This window comes from Aquila chrysaetos, chromosome 2, assembly GCF_900496995.4.
Source record: "Aquila chrysaetos chrysaetos chromosome 2, bAquChr1.4, whole genome shotgun sequence".
NCBI lineage: Eukaryota > Metazoa > Chordata > Aves > Accipitriformes > Accipitridae > Aquila > Aquila chrysaetos.
In genome coordinates, this window is record NC_044005.1 from 45,276,570 (window position 1) to 45,297,519 (window position 20,950).

General features: G+C 36.7%; 1 protein-coding gene across 2 annotated transcripts in view; it reads right to left on the reverse strand.

Annotated features, from left to right (window-relative positions):
- MYBPC3 (myosin binding protein C3) overlaps nt 1–20,950 on the reverse strand; it is a 62,058-nt gene that overhangs the window by 33,720 nt on the left and 7,388 nt on the right. For both annotated transcript variants that reach the window (XM_030006577.2, XM_030006578.2), the window contains exons 2-16: nt 18,969–19,235; nt 18,247–18,342; nt 17,899–17,985; nt 17,603–17,751; nt 16,649–16,766; nt 15,185–15,233; nt 13,876–13,920; nt 11,447–11,503; nt 10,731–10,733; nt 6,422–6,445; nt 5,521–5,687; nt 4,550–4,682; nt 4,314–4,316; nt 3,755–3,879; nt 3,027–3,132 (exon numbers count right to left, since the gene is read on the reverse strand). In XM_030006577.2, coding sequence (XP_029862437.1) covers nt 3,027–3,132; nt 3,755–3,879; nt 4,314–4,316; nt 4,550–4,682; nt 5,521–5,687; nt 6,422–6,445; nt 10,731–10,733; nt 11,447–11,503; nt 13,876–13,920; nt 15,185–15,233; nt 16,649–16,766; nt 17,603–17,751; nt 17,899–17,985; nt 18,247–18,342; nt 18,969–19,235 — 1,429 coding nt within the window. The remainder of the gene's footprint in view (nt 1–3,026; nt 3,133–3,754; nt 3,880–4,313; nt 4,317–4,549; nt 4,683–5,520; nt 5,688–6,421; nt 6,446–10,730; nt 10,734–11,446; nt 11,504–13,875; nt 13,921–15,184; nt 15,234–16,648; nt 16,767–17,602; nt 17,752–17,898; nt 17,986–18,246; nt 18,343–18,968; nt 19,236–20,950) is intronic.

Consider the following 20,950-nt stretch of genomic DNA (forward strand, 5'->3'; position numbering starts at 1 on the left):
TAGATGTATGCAAGAAAACCTTTTGCCTCTGTTAGAGTCTGCTGAAGTAAATCACAAGATCAAAACTTTAAGCAGAGACAGGAATCCTACAGCTTGTGACTTAGATGTACCTGCTGTAACTGCATTTCAAAATATCTACAGGTTACTCCCTCCTAACTGTTCTTTACAGCACAGCTTATTGGAACTTACAGTTGGTTTAGGAAAATACTGGCCTCCCTTCCAGATCACAGGACTACAACACTAGTAAGGGAGGAAACAGAGGATGCCTGTAACAACCACGTGAAATACAATGCTTAGTGTTATGTCAAGATAATGTTTCCTCTGCTTGCTGAGTGGCAAGAGTCTGAGGCCACACGCAAGATGCTCTCCTAAGGCTGATATTCTCATTCATGCAGATTAGTTCTGGAACAAGTGCTACAACGCAATGAGTAAACCTTTGCTGAACTGCTGAGAATGGACTGTAATCCAGAATTTCAAGATGCTGCTGTGGGAAAACCAGGCACATGCACTGTGGCTAGTGTTCGAAAGCTGAACTTTTATTTTTTGGTGATGTATTTTGATGGTGATGTATTTGGTGATGAGACACATGGCTCATCGAAGGTATCTGAATGCTCTATTCAGTCATTGGTAAGAAAGAGGTTTCTTGAAATCTTGTCTAAATAATGAAAATAGATTATTTGCAATGGGTAGTGTCTTAAATCCTTGGGAAGGGAATAGTGTATTTAACTTGTGTTTGTTTTAGTGACTAGGACGTTGCTGATGCTGTGTGTGAGTAGAGTGTTTGCAGAGGGGTGTACTGACAAAATGGTGGAGTGATAAAACTAAATGTCAAAAAAGAACTCCCAGATATCATTTGGCTTAAAATAATACACTGCTGCAGTGAAAAGTGAAAAACCTCATATAAGGTAATATTACAGGCCTTCCTTTGGTAACTAGAGCAATGCAGTAGAAGAATCAGTTGATATTAAAGCGTAAAAGTGGAGGATTTTGTAGAACCATAGAAGTGTTGGTTTAAAGACCACTGTAGGTCATCTGGTCTAGCCTCACACTTGAAGCAGAACTAGTGCAATAATAGGTAGGTCAGCCATGGTTTAGTCTCTCCAAGTCCTAAACATCTGCAAGATCAAAAATCTGTTCTCAACTTTGCCACTCAGTGCCTCTTTTCTCTGTCTGGAAATGCTTTCCTATTTCCTGTTTAGATTCTAAGAATAAGTTGGTTAATGTCTTCTAAGAGATCATTGATGTAGGTACTATGTGATAATGGGGACACACAGATTTATTGTTACATTACTGTAGTTTGTTTTCATTTGGAGCTGATAAGATGATACATCCAGAATTCAGAGATGGAAAAATCAAGTCAAAACTATGTATTTTATTATATCTTTTTCTTCAAGAATTATATTATTTCCAAGACCATCTGAAGTTTACAGATAACTATTCCATAGTACTGCATAATAATAATGTGAGACCTTTCCGGGTGATCAAGAGGACATTCTTTCCTCATAACTATGAATAAACCCACATAATGAATTCTCCAAGCCCTAGTTTGATGGCCGTGCCTAAGAGGCTGTAAGCCTTATTTCTGTCTTGTGCAAGTCACATAATTGCTTTTGTTCATGTGCTTGTGATTTCATATCCCAGGTTTAAATGCTACAAGAGCTATAACAGGTGCCCTGAGTTAGTGCCTGTTACTTGGCTTAAAGTGTTGAGCATTTCCCTAATGAGCCATAAAACTGCAACTCTTTTTTCATACTCTGTTTCATGTTTTCCCTGGACACTTCTCTCCATTGTCCAGAATACTCCCGTTGTTGCCAAAGAGCATTGAGTGAGTCTCACATAATAAAACCAGTAAAATAGAGTGTAAATGTCTAACTGCTCAGTTTTCTGTTGCTATGATTTGAAGAGTTTCTCTGACCACTTGCTGCATTTCAGGCTGAGACAGCTGCTGGTTTGCCCTTGTCACACCAAATGCCCATCCCACAGATAACAGCTCTGCAAGATGTATGGGAGTTGTTCAAAGGCATAGGATCAAAGTGTGGCAGCTGCACTGTGCTCTGAGAGGGACAGATCTGGTTGTCCCCATCTCTTGTGACCAGGCATCTGTAAGCAGTTCCTGAACAATAGCATGTGTGTGCCTGTGCATGTGGCTTTAATAGTGTAATGCATACGCTGTACTAGCTCTTGGGCTCTATTTAAATTCTCAGTTCCTTCCTTTGGGAGAGCAGATGAGTGGTTGGCACTTTCCAGGAATGTAATGGGCATTGTGGGAACAGTTGATAACCATGTGCCTGAAGCTGTTAACAAGCACAAGAGAATTTCATCTGGTGGAGAAATGAAGTGAGAACAGTGTGCGTAAGACCTGGTATGTGAGCACTGCCTGCTGTGCCTGCCCAAGCAGCGTGAACCTTCCAGCTTCCTCTCAGCTGGAATGCCCAACAAAATGGACTCTATGGTCTAAATGTTTGTCATCATAATCCTGCTTGCTGCATATGCATAATGACCAGCTTTGCAGGACCACCACAACAGAGATGTTAAAATAAGTCAAAGACCTTCCTTCTCTGTCTCAAGAGACACTAACTTTTTACCTAAGAAAAAATACTTTAAGAAAAACCAAAGTCACTGCAGTTGAGAAGACCAGAAGATTCTATAAAGTATAGCAAGATCATCACAATACAAATGTGATTAGTCTGGGCAATAGTTAGACATTACTGTCAAGTGTTTAGAAAACTTTGAAGCTAACAGCTTGGTACAGTCAGTAGCATCCTGTAAACACTGAACAAGAAATCCCAGAGACACTATAAAATATCTATACTGGATTTGTTTTCTGCCATGTTCTGCCCTCTCAGTTCCTCCTCAATATTTGACATATATGAGGAGGATCAATCTTTTCCTGAAAACGATTATGTAAGATGCCTTCTTCCTGTTTATTCCACAGCTCTTGTCCACAAACACTGGTACTAGAATGTCCCATGGAAGGACACGGTTTGATGTTGTTTGACTTTTTCTCCCCTTTTCTATTCCCTTACCATTTCACAGTAGCTCCTTCCTCAGACACTTCACACTCAAACTCCACTCTCTCTCCAACCATCACCATCTGGTCCTCCAGTGGGTGAGTGATCAGGATTGGAGGTTCTGGAAATGAAGAGACTTTTATTGAAACAGTATCATGAAAGACTGAAGACCAGAGGTAGATTTCACGACTCTGCACTCTGCAGGAAGAACCCCTGGACAAATACGTGGTGATGCTCTCTGTGTTGGAACTTAAAATTTACTATGCCAGATCATGTTATCGTTATCAAATGACCTTTTCGTTTTTCGCTTTGTGAGACAGAATACAAACACAGGATTAATCAGTTTTCATATGTATTCTGAAATTCTAAACTAGAGGCATTAGTTTTCTGTACTACTTGGTCTGCTTGTAGAGCTTAAGGCACATGTTTATCTTGAGTGGAATCAAATTTTTAAAGTAAGTTTCTAGACCTATTGTTGGAAAGATGTAAATCACTTTCCAAATAATAATTAATGGTAATTATTACTGTGCTGTTTTCCTGTGCTTTTTTAGTTGCAGCTATAGGGAAAACTTTCCTTCATTTAACTGTAAGAAAAATATCTACTTCAATAGATGTCAGAATTCATTCATATGTTTGAGAATTTCCTTTCCTACATGATTAACTAATCTGAGAGTAGAGAAGATGACAGTAATTCAATGCTAAATGTTAGGGGAGATCTCTTTCCTTTTGCTACCATTGCTCACCTTTTACAAATAATTCTGTGAAGCTCTTCTCCTCCCCTACCACACATTCATATGCTGCATCGTCGGCCAGAGAGCAGTGGTTTATGGTCAGTATTCTCTTATTTCCAATAGCCTCAAAAATATATCTGAAAAGAGAATCTCAATGTCATTATCAGAGAGGTAACTCTTTTTGACCGTCACTGTCTTCCCCTGCCTGGCAGAGGAAAAGGTTCCTACTTTTTTCCTGACATCAGTGGCAGGGTTTGTTAAGACTCAAGCCCTCTATCCCTGTCTCAGTGACAGCAGTAGTGGTTGAAAAACTAGCATAGGAAATTATGGAGAAATCCTCATACAAGTGTGAGACATACAAACTCCTGCAAATGGTGTTGGATGCTTTTCTAACATCCAGCCACACAACAAACCTGACTACCATTAAAAATGCCTTGTCGTGGCTTCAGAACAAAATCACTGGAAATTGGTTTTACAAACAAGCTACGCTGAAGTATGTGCCATATCACGAGAAAGTAATTTTGAATGCTGGATATACACATAAAGATCAGAATATAATCTGAGGACTTACTTGCTAAGTAGATAGATGTAAGCATCCAGTTCCATGTGTAGATATATAGAGCAGAGGGAAGAAAAAGAAACAGTCATGAGAACAGCAAACTGACTCTGAGCCAAAACACTATGTACATTCTTTCTCAGCTCCTATTTCTCCCTATTTTATTCCTTTCTTTCTAAGAAAAGCTAGTTTTTCCACTTTGTCCAAGCTGTAGCCCATTCCTTTTTGGATTTCCTGTGTTTCTAGTTTACCTGCCGCTCACTTGGATCTCCTGTCCATTCTTCAGCCATTTCACATCAGCATCTGGATTGGCAACTTCAACCATTAATTTAATCTTTTGCCCTTTGTCCACTTGGTAAGCTGGATCCAGTTTCTTTTGGAATGCTATGATGAAGAATGATTAAAAAAAAAATCTTAATAATTTTTATACTTGACCTTTTTTTTTTTTTTTTTTTTTTTACATTCTCTGTCAGGAAAGTATATCTTTATTCACTTTCCTGTTGTTTACCATCATCTTAAACCTTCCCCACTTTCTGCATCCGTTTGCATTTTTACCATTTCTGTCTGTTCTTCATCCTGTTCTGTTTTCTGTTACTCCTTAACATAGCATGAAAAGCATGTGATATCAACCAAAATAAGCAAAGTAGAATATTCTAAATCAGATGTGAATAGGTACTTCAACACATCCTAAATAGAGTTACAGCTATGTCTGCCCATGTAAGAAGATGATACTGATCTTCTCAGTACTAATGAATGGCAGCTTGCCTTCTCTGTTTCAGACTTTTAAAACAAATTAGTTAAAATTAGGTAATTAGTACTTCACAGGGCTAGAAAAGGCTCAAGAATTCCAAATGTGTCATCCCAATGGAAATGCAATTCTTTAAATGTATCACTGATGCCTGACATACTGACCAGTTTTAGGGATAAGGGGAGTATCGTTTTATGTTCAGGGAAAGATAAGGGGCAGAGCAGAAGAAACTAGTAAAATGAGCAGGTTCTGAATATCCAGAGTTTCAGAGTGAAGTAGCTCAGAGCTTTGGGGATAGCTTTAATCTTTGGTAATCAGCATTTCACATGTAAAGACTGTGTAACAATTGGAATAGGAAACTACTTTTCCCTTGGTCTTGTATCTGGCTGCTGTCCAGCTGATGTTAATATTTGAAGAACTCACAAAGAAGAAGATATGGACACATATATTTGGAATAAAATACAGCTCGCCAACCTGTACTTTTTTTCTCTTCCTTCTTTATGCGTTTGAGGCGTTTCAGCATCCCACGCAAATCTGTGATACCATACTGAAAAGCAATTTTCTCATATTCGGACGGAGGAGCTTTCCTCAGGATTTCCCAGACATCAACATCGGATTGTGATTCAGATTTTGCTTCACCTCTGCAGAAAGGGATTAGAGTATCTGAGTGCCACTATTGAGAGGATTTAAAAACAGCCATAGGCTTGGAATATTGGCTTGTTGAAGCCATTTCTTAATAAAGAATTTAGCAGTCTAACTTTTTGCTGTATTATTACCTAAAATGATGAAATAAAACTGGTGAGTAGTTTTACTTCTATTTATATATACAGTGATCAAAATCCAGTCGCTGTCCTGAAGGGTTTACTTTCTAATAGCCAAAGCAAATAAATATTAACTTCCCTTTAATGATGGGTAATGGAAACACAAGGAGACTTATTTTCCGGTGATGGTTATACATAAAACATGTGACTAAGCAAGGAACTGAACTGATATTCTGAGAATGCCTTAGAAACAAGGCAGTTGGTTTATGTTAATAAGAAACAAGTCCTTTTCTACTCAGGACGTTTTTTCTCTTCACTAAAGTGAATCATAGATTATTAAAATATATGTCGTCTATTGTAAAGACAATTGTTGGCTATAGTAGTCTATAAAACATAAAGACTAGTGAGTAGTGGCAAACAAGACAATATTTACAAGGCACTACTTATTTGATAGTTTAACCAAGGAACTAGTGATTATGGGAGAATTAATGTTTGGTTTAGCAAAACCAAGTGAAAATTTGGTTGCCTGGCTTTGGGAAAGGCATTCTTTTTCTGTCATTGTATTTTTTTATTTAAAAGATCGTAAATAGAAAAAGAAAGGGGTGGAACCTTACCGATTTACTGAGCGCAAGAAGCTGCTGTACTCCAGAATGATGCAGAGAACCGTTTGGAAAAACATGCAGCATCCCAATGGACAAGAAAGAGGGCATCGTGTTAATACAAAAGAGCCATGAATGTCATCTTCACCTTTAGCAGAACAAGCCTGTGCTTCAGTAGCGGGGAGATGAAGGAGCTCATGCAAAAGCTCTGAAATAGGCTTAAGAAAAATGCTGTTCCCTATTGAAACCAAAGCCGCCCACACTTTGTACAGGTCCACTCTGCAATTTATATTACAAGTGTAAGCACTTCTGCTTATTCCTAATTATGGCTGATCACCTTACAGGGAAACAAATTGCTCTACTTTGCCCTGTCGTCATGGAGTTGTTGCCTGTCATAATTTGCATTTTGGTAATCGGAGAAAGGATGAAAGAAGTAACATTTTCTCAAAAATGTCTTTAGGAAAAGGAACTTCTGTGGCTGTTGTTTCTGATACCACCAGGACCAAGCAGATTCCAGTGCAGCAGAACACACCCTTATAATAAAGCCATGTTCAATGGTAACCCCCAACAAGAAGACAAGTTATGCAGCAGGTAATGCAGAGAAAAGTGGAGGATTATTGGGTGTATTTCTATTCTTTTCAGGAAAAGAACAGTTCCATTAGTCTGTGAGAAATATTACTACTTTAAAAATCATGACTGTAGTCAGTCTGGACAGCAGGTAGAAGAACCAAACGTTTCTGGTATTCCTTTGGTTGCCCAAAAAAGGCTTGCTTGTAACGAGAGGGCTGTGTTTATTAAAGTACTGCAGTCCAGGCTTGGGATTTCCAGCACCCTTGTAGCTCTTGAACAGAAAGGAGGCAAGAGAAGAGGATTTCAGCTCAGTGAGTTTGAGCTGAAATATGGCATGCATATCTTATATCTTTGGAGTGGTTTAGCACTCGCTAAGCACTAAGCCCTCACTAGCACTCACTGAATTGATAGGCATATCTGGTTTGGACTCCTTGCGATAAGTGCAGTCTACTGGGTATTTGCCTTGTTATAACAGTGCATCATCACCCACAAATTTAATCAAGATTTCTCTGTATATCTATCATTTAGTTTGGGGCAGCTACAAATGGTTTGTAGTTTTGTAGATTTTTTTTAAACTATGTTCTTGGGCTAGTTGCCCTAATCATATCAATGAGCAACTTCAAAATATTTCTAAATACATGTAAATTGGAATAGATATATAAATACATAAAACTAGGAATAGATAATATTTCTAATATGTGCTGAGTTCTTTGTACTAGTACAATTAATGTTCTGTGGAGCAAACTGTATCTCAGAAGGAAATATAAAATCGTAGGAAAAAAGAAAGACTTAACAGATTCAAATGTTATGATTTTCCCTCAGGCATTATATAAACATTGGTGCTCTCTCTGTCTATCTGCCTGTTTATATGCTCACCTGTATACACCCCTTTACCTGAAAATTTGCAGGTAGGATTATTCATGGAATTTTCAAAAATATTTTGTGTGAGTTATTTTTAAATACATCATGAGAAAAATATTCCAGTTTGGAAGCAATTCCCCAGTCTAGTATATCTCACTATTGAGAAGACTTCCTTAATTTTTGCTTTAGCTTTTCCATTACTCAGTGTCATCCCATTGTTATATCTGGCAATACTGTTTTGGTGTATGCAAGCTGAAATACAAGAAATTTGATCATATGCAAGAGTATAGTCTCTTCCTTGGAAATACTAATACTTTCTAATTATAGGGAAAGGCTTGTAAGTTGCATGTAAAATGGTACTAAAAGCTAAAGGCTGTAATTTTTATAGTATTTAATTGAGTTCTGAAAAAGAAAAGAAAAACATGTCTTTGCCTCTGAGCAAAGGTTTCCGCATCCCAGTATTCCTTTTCACCATTTTGTAGTTGTTAAAACATTCTCTTTGATCCCATAAAGACACAGAGTTTCCACAGTTAGGCTGTACTCTTCCACTACCAACAGGAACTAAGCAGTGTACGAAAAGTAATAGAGCACTTGGACTCCTGAAGTTTCTCCCACCCTTGCGTTACTCTCCCTCATGTTGGGGATCCTTATTCAGAGTGATCACCTCATAGGTTAACTATGCACTTGGGGGCATTAAGATGCAGCTTAGTGAACCTGCTGTAAATGGAATATGCAGCTGATATGTTTTAAACATATGTGGAGGGGTTAAAAATAGTTTTGTACATCTCAGGGATGGTTCCTTCCTATCCCATTACTGTCAACTGATTGGACCCTGTCAGCTGTCACCTCCTTCAAGGTCTCTGCTCACTATCCCATTTAATAGTTCTGTGACAGCTGTTCCCTTCCTCTTCCCAATGACCTCTCCTTGGCCCATGACATCTGTATGTCAACACCATTTAATTAAATTACAGTGATAGGAGATATAGTATTAAATGAAGCTCTCTTTATTATAGTCAGAATGTTCATTACCTTTGGATTGAGGAGCACTTGTAAATTAGGTGGGACAAAGCAGAAGCAGTAAAAGAATAATCTTCAATTCTATTTGAATCTGCATAGCTCTTGAGAGTTCCTCAGCATGAGGTACCTTTTTCTATTCTATTTTAATGAAGAACACTTTCATTCCATGATGAGTTTTTTATGCCTATCGGTTCTCATTAATATAGGAGTGGTCTTCAAGCTGTGGTGTGCAAAGCCTGAAGGATCCACAAATTACTTCTAAAGTGGCTGTGAAAAAAAAAACTAGGAGCAGTGAATTTATCAGTATGCTTAAATTCACTAAACAGAGACTTATAAGTCTAGAAAGGTCAAAAATACTGATAAAATGCAGTGAAATTTATAAGCTTCTTTTAATGAATTATATTTCTAGTCTAATAATAATGAACAATTAAATCCACAAATTGAACATTTCTGGAAATACTGGAGATTTTTACTACTTTTTAGAGTTCTATCACTGCTCAAAACTAATTATGAAAGCAGAAGGGAAAGGCACTAGGAGAGGGGCTCATAGTACTTAGCACTTCATTCCAGCTGGAGTCACTGTATGAAATTATGCAAATATTTTCATGCTGTCCTCCATTCATTTGAAAATTTTTAAGAGAGATCAACAACTCTTTTTTGCCTTACATTTTCTATAGAAATTATAATGTGTGTACAGCTATTGTATTTCAGCTCTCAAACCTGTACAGTTTTGATTACTGCCATTATTCAGAAAACATATTTTCCCTACTTTAGAATTAGAAAAAAATTCTAATGCACTTTTTGTTTCAGACTTCTCTGGGGTTCATGATGAAACAAGAAACTTTGATAGCAATGTCAGCTATAGAAGATTTGATAGGTGTACTTTCTGTCTCATCTAGCTGGCCTCCTTGAGAGTTCTGGTTGTAGTGTTACTGCAAAGCCAGAATTCACTTCTGGTTGGATACATTGCATGTTGCATAATACAGGGCTTTGTACACCTATGTGTCCTTGTTTGCCCCACTGAAATTTGGGTGAGTTAACCTGAGTGAAACATGAGGCTATTGTGGCTTTATTGCCTTCCGTAACCACGTTACTTCAGATGTCTACATGATCCTGTACTCTTTGTGAAGATAAAACACTTTTTGTAAATAGAGATACCCATACCTGAGCAGAGACTGAACACAGATTCACAACATTCACCCCAAGTAGTTGATTGTGAAAACTTAAACTAAGTTTAGATTTGCAAAACATGAGTCTAGTGATAAGTGTTGATAGTAACTTCAGGAGCTGGACAGACAAGTGAGCGACCAGGGGCAGTGAACAGAAAGAAGCATGCTTGGAGTACTGGGGTGATACAGAGCAATGGAAACTTTACTTGGAATAAAAAGAAATGTTTTGTAACAGAGAAGCCTGTACGTTTATGGAATAAACAACTTCAGTAATACGTTCACTTAACATGTTTAAGAATGGATGGAACAAAAAGCACATATTTGATAGGCACCAGCAGGCATATTATGCAAATGATTTTTTCTGATTCTAATTTCTATGACAATAGGAATTTAAAGCACAAGGTTATTGAGAAAATCTGGAAATTCAGGGACAATTTAAAACTGCTTATAAAAGCAAGTGACAGTGAAAACCAAAGGACATTCAGAGAAATACATTGATTTGTATTGAATGGTCCACCCTTAACTTCTACTAATTGTTTAAAAGCATTTCTGGCCCAGAAATTGGTGGCTGACAATTTTCATACTCTATAATTTTTGTCACGCTCTACATGTAAGAAAGATGAAGATGCATGTGTTATTTCAAACCAAATGGTTCTTATATTCAGTCTGACCCATGCATTTATAATAAAATGAAATAGAAATCTTACTCTCTGTTGGCAACAGTGGAATCCAAAACATCCAGATTCAGATGGTGGTAAAAAGAGAAAAACATAAGTAGACAGGTTATGAAAACACATGTGGCAAGGAAGGATGAGAATGGTAGAGGAAATTCCACCAAAAGAAGTGGAAATAAAAGCAAGAAAGAAAAACTAGAATCAGAAGAGTAAAAAATATTTATATAATATTTATACAACATAGAATATCTTTTTATATATATGATAAACAGCTATATATAATATAGGTATATAGTGTAATAGTAACATTTAGATATCTAATAAAAAGGCTTGTCCTCCCAGCTCTCTGATTCAAAGTATTGTGAAAACTTAGGACAGAACATTCTTAGTAAGGCAGCATTATAGACAGATATTGTGAATTGTTGTTGCGTTTTGGTTTTTCTTTTAATGAAAAGTGCTGGTGGAAGCATGTAATTACCCTAGTCCCAGCCTTGTCTATCTTGGGAAAGATCAGTTTGTTTTTTGGTTTTTTTTCTCCAATATAAACCTAGCAGAAATGCAGCAAATGCTGAGTATTTGGGGAAGTTGCCATAATTACCTGTCATGCTTTTTCCAGTTATAACTGCTTTAGCAAAACTACAAGGATTCTGAATTTATGAAACTTTCACTTATTCTAGTTTTAGTGTTTTCAGAGTTGTTCAACAGAAGCTCGTTACTTTATTTCTTTAAGTCTATGGATTTTTACTCACCTCTTTTTCAGTAGGGCACTAAAATTAAACTCTCCACCTTCTTCATGTCCCTCGGTACTGTATAGTAACAGAAAACTATAATTAGTTTCAGAAGGAAATGGGAATAGCTTGTGAGGCTAAATAATTATGTAGATGATATATTTTTGTAGGGGAGCAGTAGATGGGTTTAGAATGACTTAGAATGTGTACTGACATGGAAGGTGACTTAATTAGGCTCTTTGTCTATATTGGTTTTCATATAGGTTTAAGAAATATATTTAATGAACTTGTATTTTTTCTGTACTGATTATGGATAAAGTTGTACCGGGTATTAGTTTGGCGGTCATATTGATCTGGAATGTATTAATTATCATAAAGACATCGCAGAAGCTTTCCTTTAGAATCATTACTGCTTTTGGAAAGCTGTAGTTTCAGGAATGTGGATATTGTTTACAGTGTGGGGCAGTATTTAACCAAAATTTTTGTGGGACTTTTTACAATCTAAAATCACTTTTTTTTTTTTTCTAGTATTATCCCAGCTGTAATTGTTTCTTAAGGCTCTTTGTGATTCCAGAATTCATTATACTGAAAAAAGTGTCACAACATTGGTACTTGGGAGAGTTAAAGGAGGAATTCTGTGATCTGACTTTGATTCTGAGATGAGGTTCAATATGCAGTTGTTCAACAGGCATCATGGCAAGCAATGTTGTGATGAATTCATTCGTGAGAACAAGAAGCAACAAGCAGGAGGTTTTTGATGTGTAATTCTGTCTGTTACATATGGTGGTGAACTCATATGCACAGTGTTATTTTTGGTGTTCTGAATCAAATGTGGTTTTAGCTGTGCTTCTGAACATTTGAAGGACAGATCTACTCTGAAAACTTAGCGTAAAGTTACTAAAATCACTTCTTTGGGTTTAATTCCTAAAAAATTACTTCAGGGATTTGATATAAAAGTATTGGGAGTTACACTGGATTTCATGACTGTTGATTATTCAACTTAGCAAAAAAAAAAAAAAAAAAGGTCTTTTTGCATTCAGACAGGGTTTAGAAAGTCAAAATGGATTTTCTTCATCTCAGTCAGTCTCCCATCATCAATGTTCAGCTGCTTCTTGACACCTCTGTTGTCTTGATTATAAGAATCTGGTGATGCCATCTCACAGCATTCAGATTCTTCCAGCAGCAACACCTTATATTTAATTATTGTTTTATACACAGAAATCGTTCTTTTCAGTTGTACTGGTGGTAGTGGCAGCCTGTAATGCTGTCTTTGTCAATACACAGTGCTAGTTGCTTCAGAGAAAATCAGTCTGTAGAAGTGTAAACCAGAATGTCAGAAAAATTCAATCTTGCAGGAACAAATATTTTTAAAAGTAAGAAAACAGTCTCAACAGATAAATGATGGGCATTTTAACAGTACTCTTAATAAAATGGAAGAGAAATGAGTCCCAAACTTCTTGTGCTGCTTGACAATGCAAGGTTAGTGAGAATAAGTAACAATTTTGAATCGGTGTAATTTTGAATATGTTGTGAGAAGAGATCTTTTTATTAAGAAAGTACCGTTTTTACTTCTGTGATTACTTTCAAGATAGTACAGTACTGGAAAGGGTAATTTTTTGGGTATATAGCTCAAACAGAAAAGTGTATTTTTGGCCACTTTGTTCCCTACTTTCAGAGGATTTTCAGTGTTTGCAGGCATAAAATGTACATAAAAATCACTAGTATAATCCCAAATTTGAAAATGGCTTCTTGTGGTCAAAGATTCAGGAAATCAGAACCTACAGCTGGGAGAATAACTAGTCACCTTATTGCTTCCCAGGTGGTACTTAAATCAGATTTTCAGGAAAGCCCAGCAATCAATATTTAGCTTTTCTGAAGAATAAGACCCTAATAACTGCTTTAACATGCATAGAGTTAAGTTTCAGAGTTCCTATTTTTGTTATGGTAGAAGGCATTGGGACGAAAAGGGATAGGGTGGGAAATTTAATGATACTAGCATAAAGACTGTGCCAGGAAACAACAGATTTTCCTATGCATGTGTGCTGGTACATTTCTGTGAGCAGTGGCAATTTTAGTCAACGTGTGCTTAGTATAGAGGAAAACATATAATACAGAGGGGGCAGACATGCATATAATCTGAAGTTACTTATTTTCTTCTAACAATGGTGAGAAGATGCCACTTGCTGAACACATGCCTTTTCTGTAGATGAATCTGCCTCTCATTGAACTATCAAACTACTCTTTTTGTTATTTATACTCATCTTACATTACTACTTACTTGTATGTATTTGTCTCATATAAATACTACATACTATAAATGATGATTTATTTGGAATTTAAGATGCAGCTAGTTCTGTGGGTTTTTTTTTAATTTTTTTTTCTTTTCCTAAGCAGAGAGAGACAGTTCATTGTTAGACTTGAATATGTCTGCTGACACAGGCGGTGGCTACCTGAGAAAGGCTGAAGTCATCCGTCTCCCCCCTCCTGCCAGGCTCCTGGAGGTAACAAAGACAAAGCTTTAGATTTAAACAGTTCAGTTCAAAATTTGGCTTCATTCTTACAGAAGAAACTAAAAATCTGAACAGCCTGAAGCTGCTCACACTGTGCTCACTCTGAACTGATTCTAAATTCTTTTAATTGTGCTAGCAAGAAGAGAAACTCTTGAAACCTAATTTCACTGCAGTGAGATAACACAATGCAGATATGCACTGAGTGTGTTCCATTTAATAGGCATCACAGCGAGGCTGGTCAGCTACCTATAGATGGATTTGACTGTAGACAAATTCTGCAAGCCTTTTTTAGTTCTTTGTGATAGAATGCTTAAAAAACCCCAAACAAACTCATATAAAAATAGCACTTATAGGGGAAAAACTCAAGGAGTTGCCACAGTTGGTTTCTGCCCTATGTTAGGGAAATAGATGTCTGTTGGACTACTCTTGGTCTAGTAACTTTGCAAATATATACAAAAACTAAACCAGAAACTGAATTACACAAAGGGAGAAGAAATACTCAGCAGTGAAAAAACACATTGTTGATGTCTAAATAAAAAAAAACCAAGCAATTTTGCAAATTTTACTAATAGAAGGGAATATTATTCCATTAAGTCATATCAGCTCAGTATTACAGGTGTGGGGAGAATACCTTTTTAAACATCAGTGCAATACCTTGCAGTCTTTAATATCTAAGACCTACATATATCTGAGTTTTTACACAGACACAGTATCACTGTCTCCATTCAATTAATAGAATTACAGAACATGAAAACAAATACAATCAAAATGCTTGTATTAATGTTATCAGTGATATGCTGCTTACAGAGCTCACATCAAACTCCACTTCTTTGTTTAGCAAATGTTTGTGTTAAGGTACATGTAGTTCCTCAAGCCAGACCAAATCAAGACTAGGCACTACACAGAATCTTTTCCTTCTCTAGTGGTCCACATCTGGAGTGCTTTTTACAGATCTGGAAAAAAAGTGCTGAAGTTCTTGGTAGAATTATACACATTATCAATTGCATAATTGAAGACAAGCAGGATCGTTGTGCCAGTACAAAGATAAAAAACTCTCTTAGATGACATCTAGGAGTTGTATAGTATTTAATAGTAGAAATATTTTCTTAATACAAATATTTTCTTAGTAGACATCGCTATCTTTGTGCTTGTTCACACAACAGCTTTGATTTTAGTTACTTTAGGAAAGTAATGAATTCCACATGGAAGTATAATCTGCTCTACCTAAGTTTCTACTGTACATACTCACGTGCGTCGGAAGGCAGAGCGAATATCCAAGTCTCCAGTTACTGGTGCTTCTGATGTGACAAAAAGTGATGAACAAGAATGGGAGAGCAAGTCAAAATAATGCAAAAATACAGTGCTATTTCTAAAGCTTTTCCTTTGCAGACTTTTTTTTTCCCTAAAGTTCTTCAACTGATCACAATTTACAATATCATACTGAAAGATTGAAGCATCATCTTTAAATATGTAGCCTTCACTAACTAGCTTTCAACATCCAGTGTTGCATGTATAACTGAATTCTGTTTCATGCTTCATAATAACCTGCAGCATGATGAATTGTCTTATCTCATGTTTGTCAATTCTCCTGCTGGTAGATTTTAGTTTCAATACTGGCTTCACAGGGTATTTAAGCCCTAATGAGAAAACCACTGGATATCAACTGAATATTATTGCTAATAATAAATTGTAATCCATTCTCTGAAAGCAAAGGTAAATTCCTGGAAATATGTAGAGATGTACAGAAACTCCACCGAGGATGTTGCATAGAGAGAACTTTACTGCTCTGTTCTAAGCTTCTGTAGGTATGAATAGGTGTAGTGCTACCACTGGGAGAAAAACTGTCCCCAATCACAACTCCTAAGTCTTATGAGGCCTACAGCCAACTAGTGAAACTTCAAAAATGAACACTGCTGATTTGAGGATCTTCAATAAACTTTTGTCTTTGCATATTGGGTTCATTGGTTGCTGGATGCAAATTAATGTTGCAGTCCCTTCAACAGAACCACTGAAACATGAAATAGTCCAAACGTTCAACACTTTCAGGTGGTCCATGCGTATACTGTTTTACTTAAACTCTTCCACACCAGGGGGAAATTGATGTTAAAATGTACTTCCTTTTCAATTGCTGATAAGCTTTTCAGTGTAGCAGTTGTGAGAGTGGCACCATGTATTATGTAAAATGAGTCACCTAATCTTAAAACAATTTTATATCAGAAGTGCTTCTGCACAACTTGAATTTATTTGGAAGAAAGGAATTGATAAGTGTCACATGTCTAAAGCTTTCTGTTCCCCCCCCCCTTTTTTTCTTTTCAAGTATCCATTTTTAATACTGAATTTTTGCCAAAGTAAGAATGGACCTCTCTTTTATTCTAGTGGAATTAAATATCATGAAAGAATGGATCTGAAATCAGAATAAAGCCAGAGGAAAGCTGGGCTGATTTGCATCTTTCTGTGTGCTTTCTTTAAGAGCATCACAGTTCTGACTTGGGTGACATCCAAGTGTTACTTCTAATGCTCTGTATCTCTGCCAACCCATCCCAATCCTTATCTGTGTGCCTCTGTAAGTGTACCTGTAGCTCTTCAGCTCTATACTTCATATGTATGCTTGTCTACTGGCTGCTATGTACCAGAAAGAATTATTGGTGGGCATATGGGTAGGAAAAAAAAAAAAAATAAAAGGAAGAAACAAGGTGGCAGGAATTCATCTTACCATTGACTATCAGGTTGAAATTAGAACTATCAAACTTGTCCTTGGTAGACACCTCACATCTGTACCCTCCTGCAAAAGTCATGTTTGCTTCTATGATTTCCATTTCAAAGGTGTATACCTAGAATAGACACCAATACAATTCATAAGTTAGAAAAGCCAATGGTGTAAGAGAGAGAGAGAATACAGCATATTAAGGCATGGAGAGAAATAGACAAGGCATGAAACATGCCTCTGTGTCCTTTTAGAACCTCCTGAGTGTGTAACTCATTTACTGTCATAAAAATTACATGTACATTGGAAACAGGAATAGAGCTTTCATTAAACAAATACAGCCTCTACCCAGAATATATACAGTACATTTAAAAATTCAGCAAAAGGAGTGGCTAATGTGAACAAGTCTGTTCTGTTCCATCCAGGAGAGGGTAGTAGTGTTTCATATACCACACAGGATGCGAGGTCACGGTACAGACTCTTGTATTCCTGTTTGTGTATCTTTGAATGCATTTGTGGTAAAAATGGATCTTACTCAGCTCTACAATGTAGTCTAGACAATGCAAGAGAACAATAAATTCCAACACTGACAGCTGAATGCTTGATCTATTAAAACCAAAATAGACCATACTTAAATATGTCTGATTTATTGTTTTCTTTTAAATATAACAAGTGTCTATTATGTGAGAGGAAGATGGAGGGAATCCTGTAGTAGATAGTGCAAAACTGCTCCCCTAGTCCTCCAGATATTTTCTCATCTCGACATAGATAAGACATGCAAGAGTCTGTATGTAGTGCTTGTCTCTTATCTGCATGGTCAAAACATAGACTTCTATGCATAAGTATAGCATTGTGTGTAGCTTTGGGTACCTTAATATCAAAACAATCCTATATTACCTTATATTTTCCCCAGATTAAAGATTAGTATCTAGAAGACTGAGAACCTTACTCTGCCAATTGTACCTTGTTATTTCGATCATAGGTGTCATGTAGCTGGAGATGTTTCCCCACTTTGCTTCCCAGGTCCATCCACTTTCCTTTGAACCATTTCACTGATGGTTTCTTCAGTAGGCTCTCGCCTGCCACTTTGGCAGTGAACGTAATGTTTCCACCTTGCAAGGGAAGTAGGTGAAAATGAGCCTATGAATAGCGTTTAATTTATCTGTTGTATCACTGCTGTCATCCTGTACATGGAGAGCTATATAGTCAAGCAACAGGTACAGTTTACAAACATCACTTGACTCACATTTTGTACTCACCAGCAGTAACTTCTCCATCCTGGGGTCGTGTCACAAAGAGCCCAATAGGGTCCAGAGGCTCTTCTGGTTGAGTCCCAGCAGATATAACTGAAATAAACATCAGAATTATTTGTTAGAACTTTCTGCATCAGCTTCTGTTACAGCCTATAGAGTGAGTTTGTTAAGTAATTTCAAAGTATCTCAATATGTTTCTTCTGTCTCTGAGATTCCTTATTCTTTACTGTTTGTCATTCATCACTAGTGGTCTGCTTTCAGCTACTGTCTCTACCTCACTGATTCTAAAGATTCCCTGTTCCTGTTTTTCCTTTCTGTTAATGAACCAGACTTGATAACAGTGTTCTCAATTACCTTCTGTGTTTTGGCTGCTTTCTACTGGTGGAGCAGGCAACTCTGAGGCAGCTGGGGCTGGAGCAGCTTCAGCAGGAGTGACTGTCTCACTCTTTTCTGGAAATGAATGTAAGACAAGATTAGAAAAAGTCATGTTTCTACTTCTTTTCTTAAGAAATTTTGCAAAAGTACAGCTTTTAATGTATGTTAGGAAATGCAGAGAAATTAGCTGTGGTTTTCTAGAACTTAGAGGATGTGCTGGAAGCAGAAAGGGCCGACTGAAGCTGGATGATGAGGCTCTTTGCTGAGCTTGGGAAGAACTGATGCCTAGATTTTTAAATTCTATAGTCTTGATGTATAGAAACTCGTCAGCTGATGAATAACACTTTGATGTTAACTTCAGTGGTCTAAATAGAAAAGGTAATGAAAAGTGATGCAATTATTATTTTTGTAAACAGTTTGTTTATTCATGAGATTTTCTTTAACTCTGCTGTTGGAATGTAATGTTCCAAATGCTATTGCTGTGCAGCTTGGGAAAAGATCTAGACACTGCTAGTAATCAATATAGAGAAAGTATTTTAAAAATCTGTCTATCATTTCTTCCCCTGGCTCATGGGAGTTTATGGCGTCTCAGTTAAACCATGACCTCACAGACAGGCTAATTTCCATGGGCCTCATTCATGAAGTTTACATGTGAGGCTGGAAATACTGATGAAATGAGAATTGCTTAGGAAATACTGTACCTGGTTCCTTGACCTTGAGTTCAAATTTGACCTTGGAACTTCCAGCTATTACAGCATATGTCACATCATCTTCTTTTCCTATATTATTGATTGTCAGTGAATGCTTGTTTCCTTCTGCCTTGATGACATATTTCTCACTTTCAGTAATTTCTGTGCCAGCTCGCTGCCACTTCACCTTGATGCCAGCTTTTTCTGTCTCTGCTTCAAACACAGCTGCGCTTCCGGCTGTCACCTCTGTTGTCTTCGGCTTCTTGGTAAATGCAGAAACTAAAAAAAGAGAGAGGGCTCACTAAAATCTGTTTTGCAATTGTGGCATATCTGGTGTAGTCAGCTGTTGTGGCTGCAACAGCTGTCTCCTTTCTCTCCCATCTGCCTGTGCAAGATATAAATTACAACACTTTCCACAGAGAAGTTGTGGAATTGTCTTTGAGTTTACCGAGTTCTGTCTCTGAGTGAGATGTCATATCTTCTCCATATTGTCATGAAATAAAATGGAATGGATAGCAAACTCATCTCACTGTCCATCTTCCTCTTTCTTTCCCCCCATAATGAGCTCTGATTTTTTGTAAGTGAATGTTTTGATCTATGACAACATGGCGTGATACATATGCTTACATATCAAGCTCTCTACGTCAATTTGCCATGCAGTTTTATTTAGAAATATGAATTCTGTCCTAACAGTTGCTTAATACAGTTGTTAAACAGGATCAGGTTTTGTTCCTCCAATAAAACTGCAGTTTGTGCAGTAACCTGTGTCCTAATATACCACAATGAATTAATGGTTCATCTTTAGTCCTTCTGGTTTGACTGAGCAAGGCTTTGGTGGAAAGGGATGCATGTTCCAATGATGGTCCTTGTAATTCTATCCCAGCTAAAATATTATCAATTGTTGTTTGCATTCAAATGTTTAGTTCAGTGTTAAAAGTTAAAGTACTTGCCTATGTAGCACTCTACAACAACTAGTTTTCTAATTAATTACAAGGTGGATCAACATATTTCCTCTATGTGTCAAGAAGCACTTATGATGCTTATAATAAGAATTAATGAAGTTATTAATATATGGGTTGAACAAGCATAAACCAAATGACGTTTTAGTTCATATCTAATCAAAGTAGTACAACAGATAGGAATTTGGAAAGCAAGCAATGTATTGTGATTTTGGTCCATGAGTATCCTAATATTTCTCAAGATTAGATTTTAGTAAGATAACTTATTTTACTAATTTCTTTACCCAGATTTATTTATTTATGTTTCTTCAACTTTATTTTGAATCAAGTTTTAATTTTATGCTCATGTTTTGGTCTTAATGAAATCTGTTATCTTTTTGCGAATTGTCATGAGCTATGTTCATGTATAAAAATACCAGTAATTAACATTCTGATGCATAAAGTGAATGGGTTTTGTGCATCATTATGTCATCTTTTTACTGGCTTACCCCTACATGACCACGCTTTTATAAAATATTAGTAATTTCATCACATTTAATTATATCTGTCATCTCTCCTACTTGGGCAGCAACAAGAACTCTTCCAAACACCGCAACAATGGTTCTAATTAGCTGTAAACTTTTGTTTCTGCTTTATAAAAATGAAAGGAACATGGCATGGAAATATTTTAAAAGAAATAGTTTATATTCATGTTCAAACAGGTGCTGTAGCTAGTATAAATGGTATATTACTAATAATACCATCTGTTCATTGCACAAAATCTCTATTCCTGTAGCATGTCCTCAGACTGCATAAATTAACTGACCTCCATGGAGTTACATCTGCAAAGATTTCATCTGATGGCCTTTGGACTTTAGTCATAACACAGTTCATGTTTCTTGCATTGTTTTGCAAAGGATTCAAAGCTGCTTAAACATCAATTAAAGTATCAATTACAAATACTTTTAGAATTTAGTGTCTATTGTATTTTGCCTCTCTGTGTTACATAAAAAGCCTAAATTACATTTTTCTCTTTCTTTTTTCTTTTTTCCCCAC